At 34.2% G+C, this 10554-nt stretch overlaps 1 protein-coding gene across 1 annotated transcript; it reads left to right on the top strand.

Annotated features, from left to right (window-relative positions):
* Positions 1 to 1377: 1377 nt before the first annotated feature.
* Positions 1378 to 2023, top strand: LOC140976042 (protein GRIM REAPER). Its single transcript, XM_073439886.1, has one exon. It carries the CDS (start codon positions 1399 to 1401, stop codon positions 1885 to 1887), a length of 489 nt encoding a protein of 162 aa, XP_073295987.1. The 5' UTR covers positions 1378 to 1398; the 3' UTR covers positions 1888 to 2023.
* Positions 2024 to 10554: the final 8531 nt, after the last annotated feature.

Genomic DNA, 10554 nt, shown 5'->3' with positions numbered 1-10554 from the left:
TATTCATGAACCTCAAGCAAATAGAAAAAATCCCTAATATTAATGTATCTTCCTATACACTAATGAGAGCCAAATACGTAAATATGCGATACAGAATCTCTTCCTTAACCCTTCCTTAAAAAATAAATTTGTTTCACCCTAGTCATTAATTTATTACAGAAATATAGAACTAGTTACCAAGCTCCAATATATTAGGAAACACGTGGCCCTATTTATTTTTTAGTTCTAATTTTATATATAGTTAAAAAATTTTGGGATAATTTTTTGATTTTATTATTTTACTTAGTAATAGTATTTGCATAATTTATTCATAAATATTCTGTATTTGTCTAATACTCTAAAATAAATTTTACCTTTGAATTCAAAACAATAATTTATAAAAAGTAAACACAATCCGTAAAATAGTAAATAATTTTGTCCTAAAATAGATGAGTAATTAGAAAAGTGTGGTGATTTTTATCATATAAAAAATTGTATAAAAATTAGTCAAAGGGAACCCAAATTGAAGTTTATTTGAAGTGAAATTTTAGTCGGAATTAGATTACAGCAGGAAACGTCAGCAAAGAATCTTACACTTTGACAAAGCGTTGGAAACTTGACATGCAAATTCAACCAAGCAAGTGGCCCTAATTAATGCACTGTCTAGATTGTAAACCATGCATTTCCTCCCCAAAAATAAATATTATCATATTTTTCATTTTGTTTTAGTAGTTTGTTTTGAGAAAATGCGTTTTCGAAAAATTATTTGAAAAATTGTAAAGTATCATATAAAAGAGTAGGTTTCTTGTGATACGGTATCACGAATCTTTGTCTGTGAGACGTGTCAACCCTACTGATATTCACAATAAAAAATAATACTTTTAGCATAAAAAGTAATATTTTTTCATGGATGACCCAAATAAGATAATACTTTTAACATAAAAAGTTATATTTTTTCATGGATGACATAAATAAGATATCCTTCTCATAAAATACGACCTATGAGACCGTCTCACACAAATTTTTGCCTATATAAAATTGCGAAAATTTTATTTAAAAACAATAATTATTTCGAGAGATAGTGAAAATGAGTTTTTAGGGGAACTATTGGAAATCAAGTTTTTATAGACGGAAAATGATGATCCAAGAATATAGAAAACAAATATATAGTGTTACTATACATTTCCTCCATTTGGAATAAATCGTATCCTAAGTTTAAACATAAAAATATATAATTAATTATTTTCATGTGATGGAAGCCCTTCTGTCACGATGTAATATCTTAATTTAAATTAAATACATTGAATATGGTTAAAAATATACATTTCCTTGTCACAAAACCCAAAGTTTATTTAAACCCACGAGCCATCTCCCTTCATTTACACTCAAATGCAACTCCATACATCATAATAAGAAAGAATGGCCAAAACCATAAGATCCAAACCCTTGTCCATTCTAACAATATCCCTATCCATCTTCTTGCTACTAACCCTTCATTTTCCAAGTGTGTCATCTTTAGAAGATGAAGAAAACGATGACGAAGAATACGTACTCGATTCACCTTTCGTGGGCAACCAATTAAGTACAAGGAGTAGATTCTTGATTGCCTCAAGCATCAAGGTTTTGAAGAAAGGCGCGAGCTGTAACGCGAAAACTAAACCTAATGTGTGCAATGGGGTGTCGGCAAACAAAGGGACCGGCCTTCTTTATTGCTGCAAGAAACATTGCCGGAACGTGCTCGGCGACCGGAACAATTGTGGTGTGTGTGGCCGGAAATGCCAGCAGTGGCAGCGGTGCTGCGGTGGAGTTTGCACGAATGTGATGACGAACAAGAATAATTGCGGAAAATGCAACAAGAAGTGCTCGCGTGGGATTACATGTGACTATGGTGTATGCGGGTATGCATGAAGCATGCAGGCGCAGAGGGGAGACCCCATGCGACGAGCAGGACGATCGTTTCTTAAACTTTTGATTTTTGTTTTTCAAATTTTATACATTCACCTTCTCATTGAATATCAAGGATCTGAAAATAGACCGAATATACTATTTCAAATGATGTTTCAGTCTCATAACAACACAATTTATGATCACTTTAATCTACAAGAATCAAAAAACATTTTTTATTATTCGTCAAATAAGAGACTGAAACATCATTTGAAATCAAACATGATGTAAATGGATCCCTTTGATCATGAGGGGAAATTGTTTCAGTGTACGTAAACATTTGTATTTGAAATCTCATGCATGTCAAAGTTATATGGAAGATAATGAAATATCTTGTTTCATTGTTAATTGTTTTGCCATACGCTATTATATATCATGGTTGAAACATTTCATTTTTATCCTTCATCGAACAAGTTTGTCAAAAAAATGTGCATATAGCTTGTGAAATACTTGGGCTGCGTTAATTTGCATGGTTAATTTATGAATGAAGTGTTGGGCTTAGAATTAATGGTCAGGGATTTCCATTTAGATTGGTCGATTGGTACATAAAATTGTTAATAATGAAATCGAACTTATTGACTTTTAGATTGCGCTTGCATGGAAGAATTTGAAGCTATGAATTTAAAATCATTTGGTTGTTTGTATAAATTTATGTTGAGTGAATTTCAAATTCATCAGTTGGTAGGTCATGTTAATGCATGTTAATCATGATAAATTTGAAATGCATCATTTCAACTACATTCTTGGAATCCCACATCTAATCAAATACTTTCACCTAAACCAGCCTTAATCTTGGAACATTTTAAATTTTTGTGATTGAACAAAGTTGTTGCTCCAATGGATAATTACAGAATCTAATCGAACTGAATTCAAGGAGGAAAACTGCATTTTCATAAGAAGAAATTTTCTAAGAAACCTAACTAATTACAAAGCCAGACCGATAAAATATAAGAAGGCAATACAAGAAAATACACATTCAACAACACATCAAAGACAACGATTTTTATTAAAACCGTTGTGTTTTTTTTGTTTAACAACGGTTTCAAAAAAAACCGTTGTCGTAGCCTAAAAAACCAGCTTAAAGCCAACGGTTTTTTAAAAACCGTTGTCTTTGATATGTCTACGACAACGGTTTTTAAAAACCGTTGTCTATGAACGTGTTTTTTTTGGACTTGTTTATGAATGTGTTTTTTTGGTTAACAACAACGGTTTTTGAAAAACCGTTGTTATTGTTCAAAATTTTTTAAAAAAATCAATAAATATAGTGACGGTTTTAATAAACACCGTCGCAAATTTATATTAGCGACGGTGTATTAAAAATTACGATAGTTGTTAAACTCTAATAGCGACAGTTTAATAAAAGCCGTCGCTATTAGCGACGGTTTGAGCCAAAACCGTCGCTAGGCTCAAACCATCACTAATAGCGACGGTTAAAACATAAACCGTCGCAAATTGTCTATAAATATCCGCTTCTTTGTTCATTTTTCTTCACACAATAAATTTTTCTTCTTCAACAAATTAATTTCGCTTCAATTCTAAGAGTTAAGATTATAAATATTATTATTATAACAAAGATCGTATGTTTTTATTTTATGATTATTAAATTATAAAATTATTTTTTTTATTTTTCGTAAAACATTAGCGACGGAATTTAAATGCAAAAATCGTCGCTAATTAGTGACGGAAATCATATGAAAACCGTCGCTAATTAGCGACGGTTTTTGCCAAAACCGTAGAAAAACGTCGCAATATTTAGTTTAACAACGATTTTTCAATGCTACGACAGCGGTGTTTCACCATCGTCTTTAGACGTGTACGACAACGGTTTTTCACCGTTGTCTTTGAGCGCACCTATAAACCACATGGCCTTTAACAACGGTTTTATAAGACCTACGACAACGATTTTTCACCGTCGTCTTTTGACGTCTACGACAACGGTTTTTAACCTTTGTCTTTGAGCGCACCCTTTAACCATATGGTCTTTAACAACGATTTTATTTGACCTACGACAACAGTTAAAACCGTTGTCTTTTGCCTTTTTTGTAGTGAGGATACTGATAGACAAACTGATTCAAGGTTGATTGATGAAGCCCAACTGCCAATCTGTCTAGTTGATCAGTCAGTCCAAATCCAAACATTCCCTGAAAATCAGTATTTTTAGTGATAAAAGATCAGAGCCAAGATGAAATAGCGGATAAAGCTTTCCGTATTAACAGTCACTGAATCGTAACATAAGGTCAGTTTTCAGCGCATTACCAAAACTTGTCAGAAAGGATGATGACATGTCAACAACGACATCTGTAATTGGAAATTATATATTTTGAAAATATTACCATTGCAGATTAATATATAAAGAGATAAGTTGAACAAGATTTGAAGGTTACAGAGTTACACCATTTATCTTTGGATTATAAAAAACAAAATAATTTTCTCTAAATAAGATTTCTGTGAGTCAAACTTAAATAGCCAACATACGCCGATAAATCATTATCTGATCATTTTGTGGATCAATTTTGTGCTTAGAATTTCTTTGTTAAATATGTGTAATTGAGGGTAAGAAGTATTACCGCACAAAGTGTATAGATTGAATTTTTGCTAAGAGTTTCAATTAAGCAATGTTAAGTCCTACTGGAGTGGATGATTTCAAATTGATTGTATTTACCAAAGTATTTTAGTTCAAACCTTCTGTGAGGAAAAATGAGTGATGTAAGAGTTTTGAAATATCCGAACATCCAGAAACAACCTTGGCGTATTTACTTTTCAGTTTACCTACCTTTCTATTATTCACCAAATCCCATCTGATTTTTTTGATAAGCCATTTGTTCAACTAGTTTCAGTAAGCCTACTTCCGTACAGTTCATACTGATTGACAATCTGAGAACTCAACTGTCAGTCAAGAACAAAATATTAGTGTTGATAACCCAACCAAAAAACTTTTGAGATAAATTTATTCACCACACCGTCTAAATTTATTCTGATCCTAACAAGTGATATCAGAGCGGTTTATTCTTGTCTCTGAACACAATATTCTAATTACATCATTAAGCAATATCTCAATGTTCTCTAAAAAAGATTTTGATGACTGGAAGTTCAGAATGCAGACTCATCTAGCTGCTCAAGATGATGATATGTGGTATGTTATCACAGACGGACCAATGAGAATCATGAAAGCAAACACTGATGTTGCCATTTATAATGGTGCTCCTTGGATGATTGAAAAATCAAGGCTGAAATGGACTTGTGAGAACAAAAAGAAGGCAATCTGGACAGTGTGTCCAAGAACATATTATACAAAACTTTAGACAAGAATACCTTCAAAAAGATCAAAATGTGTCTCATTGCAAAAGATATCTAGGATTAATTGATACAATTATGAGAAGGTAATGATCAAACAAAGGAGAGTAAATTTTCTGTGACTATCCAAAGATTTGATAGTATCAAGATGAAGAACGGAGAATCCATGTCGAACATCGATGAAAGAGTGAGTGGTGTTATTATTGAAATAGCTGCTCTTGGGAAGGAATATAGAAATAGAAAAAATAGCCTTGAAAATTATGAGAGTACTTGTCACGTCCCGAAACCGAGACGTGTCATCGGTGTTGTTTAACAATTTAAAATCGTATAACAACAAGCCATGTAGTACATCAAATAACCAAAAGCCGGTCTATTACATAACTCAATAATCGTCTTTACAATGCGATTGAAACGAAATGCGGAAGCGTAAAACATGATAATATAACTAAAGACGGAATAACAAGACTAGTCTTGAATTGAATTAGCTTCATCACCATCCCCAAAAGTATTTTTGTTCTTTATCTTCGATTTGTTCTTCGTTCTTATCTGAGGTGTGAATGTAAGGGGTGAGTATTTGGGAAATACTCAGTAAATGGGGGTCGATCGAACATAATAAATATCAAGGTGATAATTATACAAATATATTATCATAATTTCAATGGAATCATAATTTCAATAGTAAGCATGTTGAGTCGATTATAAACAAAGTACAAACGTAGCACTGAAAATCATCTCATTTTCATGGTTTACTGATCAATCCTCTATATGTTACTCCTCTAAAGGGCGAGGCCAAAAGAACGGTTATTATAACCCACAGCATCAGGGCCTTAAACAAAATATATCAAATATTGGAATTTCTTTGCCATTTCTAATTCAAATCATTACAGTGCATTTCAAATATTTCAAACATGCTTTCAAATATTATAACTAATATCAAACAACAAATTGTTCAAAGATTTTCATAACAAATAGGAACGAATATATCATGCCGATCGAATTTCAAGAAACATATATAATGTATTTTTAAGCAAATGTAGACATACTTACGAAGAACGAGTATGTTGATATATTTATCGAGTAGTACACTTATGAAAAAAAAGTGTACATAATAATATAGCAAAAGTCCACTTACGAAGAAATATATATAGCAAAAGCCCACTTACGTGAAAGATTGTTCCAAAAATCTTGGAATGAACAAGTTGGAGTTTGACACTGAAAAACCAGTCATCTTGCAAAAATGTTTGCGCCTAATTGAACTGTTGGATCGATCTGAATTTTGGATATGTTGCTTCAAACACATGTAGGTATATTCTGAACGGTGAAGATCAAATTTGGACGTGTAAAACAATGAGCAAAACCTTCTGAAATTGGGCAGAATTTTTGTACTCGAAAATTACAACTTTTGGTGAGAACTTTTGATGTTGTTTTGGTGTGCTTTCACTCATTACTTTGCCACTATTTATAGGCACCAATGTGACTTTAGGCATTCCTCTTCCATACCAAAGGTTGCATGATTTATGGCATTAATCACCAATGTGACTCTTAACCTTCCTCCTCCGTACCAAATGTTGCATGGTTTATGGACTTAAATGTTACCAATGTGACTTTTGACATTCCCCTTCCATACCAAAAGTTGAATGGTTTATGGATTTAAATGTCACCAATGTGACTTTAGGCCTTCCCCCTCCATGCCAAAGGTTGCATGTAATTTTATTCTCCTCCATGACATAATTTATCTTCAATGTAAAACTAAAATAAACTTGATACTTTGTTTCTTTGTAATGTAAAATTTTGGGTCTTCACAGTACTCCCAAGAGAATGATGTGAGTATTTAGTAGAGAGTATTTGCAGATTTTTGTGCAGAGTTGTGTCTCTTTTTCTGTCCAACAGCCATGCGGTTCTTCTCCACTTTCCCATGACCCATGTTCTTCCGCTTTCCCACTACTTCTTCCTTTTCAGCGCCTTGTGAACAGTTTGAACTGATAGGAGTTGATTTGCTACATTTGATGGGCTCATATAATTTAATTGAGTTTGTAATTAAATTGGGCCTCCATAATTACTTATTTTGGCCCAAACACGCTCCTCTACAGAAGCTGAATATGGTGCTATGAACTGGTCCGGATTCATCAGCTACTGCCAGACTTCTCCTTCAACCTCACTGCTCCTACTATACTATTTTGTGACAACCAAGCTGCGTTACACACCGTCTCTAACCCGATGTTTCATGAATGCACCAAACACAGACATTGACCGCCATTTTGTTCGAGAAAAGGCAAACAACGGCTTTCTCAAACTCATTTATCGCGGAATTATTCACTAAAACCACTGCCCATTTTGAATTCTCCACGGATTTGGAATCAAAGAAGAAGAGTCATATGACCCTCTTTAATTTCTTTTATTATTCGTGATCATCTCGTTGGACAAAAACATATAATTCAAAACTAAAATCGATAGACATGCATGGTCCCAAATGTGAGATAATGTATATAAAAAAAACAAGAAGTGTCATTTTCTTAAATTGAAATTTGTATAAAGTGGTAAGTCCAATTCGAGAAATTTTGGCAACAAGCCTGGCCAAATTTTTTTGTACTAGAATTCTACTTTTTCATTAATTGATGATGTGATTATTATTATTATCTTTCATCAAATATGTTAGTTCCATAACTTTACAAATTATTAATATCAACTATATTTTTAATGCAAGAAGCTCATAAATGCGTAACCAACACAAATTCGGAAGAAACACACCAACAAGGACTAAGGAGTAGGGATGGCAATTTTGTCCGCGGGTTCGGGGCTCCGCGAGGAAAACCCGAAATAGGGCGGATTCGGGGATATGTTAATGGGTTTGGTTTCGGGTTCGGGGATTTTTAAAAATCCCCGAAATATATTGGGACGGGTTTGGGAATCCTATCCCCATACCAAACCCTCCCAAACCCGCCCCGATAATATATATTATTTTAAAAATTCGGGTATTTCAAACGGGTTCAGGGACGGGGACGGGGATGGGGATTTTATCCCCTCGGGTTCGGGGACGGGGATTACCCGATTAGATAGATCCGAGGATGGGTGCGGGGATGGAAGCGGGGATATAATTAGGGGACGGGGATGGGGATGACAAACTCGCCCCCGCCCCGTCCCATTGCCATCCCTAACCTGGAGGATTCACATTAGTGGGAAGTGAGTAGAAGTAATGCAAACTTCAAAGATTGATTTATGGCTTCAAATAGGCATCGAATAGTTCAAACCTTAGATTCAATAATATTATCAAAGAGATTGATTTTTTTAAGAATCTTGATGAACCATGTGTGTACAAGAAAGTTAGTGGAAGTTCAGTGACTTTCCTAGTCATTTATGTTGATGACATCTTGCTCATTGAGAACGATGTATGATTATTACAATAAACTAAATTGTGACTAGCTAGTAAATTCTGCATGAAGAACATGGGTGAAGCATCCTATATGTTAGGAATACAGATCTATAGGGATAGATCAAAGAGGATTCTGGGCTCAGCCAAGTCACTTATTTCGATATCATACCAAGGAAATTATCTATGGAGGATTCCAAAAGAGAATATGGTGTGACTTTATCCAAGTCTATGTGCTCTAAGACTGATAAGGAGATAAAAATCATGACACACATACCCTACGCATCAGACATCAATAGTATTATGTATGATATGATATCTACTCGACTTGATATAGCCTTGGAATATCAGACGAACCCAGGTTGATATGAATCTGACCGGACATGGCGTGCTAATGTTTGGAATGAAGAGATTCAAGGAGGCACTGCATGGATTCATGAGCAATCAAGAAGAGGTTACAAGCAAGGGGCCAAATCTCAAGGTTTCATGATGCATGAAAATGAGCTTGGGAGCCATAGGAAAATTGTGCAAGTGATAAATGAAGAGGAAAACAGAAGCCTTCGTGCCCGAGCGATCAAATCCTACCGCCCGAGCGGCACATTTGCTGTACAAGATGGCGAATTCCAAAACGACCCACGCCTGAGCGGCCAAACTTCACCGTCCGAGCACAAAATGTTCAGAGCACTTGGCGCCCGAGCGGTAACATCCTACCGCCCGAGCACGCCGCCTTGCGAGAAACTTTATCTTTACCTAGTTTAGAGTCCTACTTAATTAGATAACTAGATTTTGATATATTTTGGTTTTGTAAACAATATATACACGAATTTTATCATTGTAAACAATGAATGAGTCACATCAATCATGAAACTCATTTAATAGTACTATATATTCTAAATGTGTTCTTAGTTTATTCATCCTCTTAAAATAATGATAAATGTAGTTCGAGCTCAAGACTAACATCTGTGATGTCAAACGCCACGTTTCATTGGTATGTGCATGGAGATGCCTAATCATAAAGATGAGTGATCATATGATGAGTCACTAAACAACCACCCCTTAGACTTTCCAAGTGTTTTCACTTATCGAGTGAATTATTCTGCGGTTATGGTTGTACACTCTTTGACTCGTTTATCAACTCTATGAGGGTCATCAGGTGGTGAGATTGTGTATAGTTTTGACATGCTAGGAGCCAATACATTGTATTTGGGGATTCATCACTCACCTACGGATGTTGATATCATATGTGATCTAATGAGTTTAATATTGCAAAAAAGCTCTGGCCAGAATATGAGTTTTGTTTTGGGAAAAATTGTTTCTCTAGTTGCACATACGATGCAACTATGATTACTCGAAGATACATTACACTATTATCAAATTCATATGCAACTCTTGATAAACCAATTGTGGCATACTCGATCGAGATATATTTTTTGAGTGGACCTTACTGTACGCTAACCATAACATGCTGGTTCTTTTGGGTACTATAAGTAATACCTAGAAAATCATGGGACGATGCTACTAAAAGCTCTTACCATGATTATAAACAAAGGGTTGAAGCACATAATGAAGAAAACAAGGTTAAGCCCGTATAAGAGATAAATGTTATCTAGAATCAAATGAGTTATGAACCTACAACTAATTGTATCCCTAAACCATTAAGAGTTACACAAGTATTTCATTTTGTGTTCTTGTTAAAATAGTCAAATTCAATGAGTTGAACTTGGTGATTTAGTTTGATGAAGATCAAACATATTATTTAAAAAGGTGTTTGTGGATTCCATATTTGGAAGTTGTAAATGTAGTGCCCAAAAATCAGTACACGTAAACCGCATGCATAATTTAATAGGTTAATTAATTTAGTTGATTTAAAAGAATTAAATGATGAATTCAACATGTTTAATTTATTTTAAATATTTATATGTTTATTTTTATGAGATTTAAATGAATTTCTTGAGTTTGAGTTTTCCAGA

This window comes from Primulina huaijiensis, chromosome 5 (genome assembly GCF_012295235.1).
Source record: "Primulina huaijiensis isolate GDHJ02 chromosome 5, ASM1229523v2, whole genome shotgun sequence".
NCBI lineage: Eukaryota > Viridiplantae > Streptophyta > Magnoliopsida > Lamiales > Gesneriaceae > Primulina > Primulina huaijiensis.
This window is presented reverse-complemented; position numbering and strand designations above follow the sequence as displayed.

What these genes read in the sequence shown, in the direction of transcription:
- LOC140976042 (XM_073439886.1), top strand. Translation starts at nt 1,399, where the DNA reads ATGGCCAAAACCATAAGATCCAAACCCTTGTCCATTCTAACAATATCC.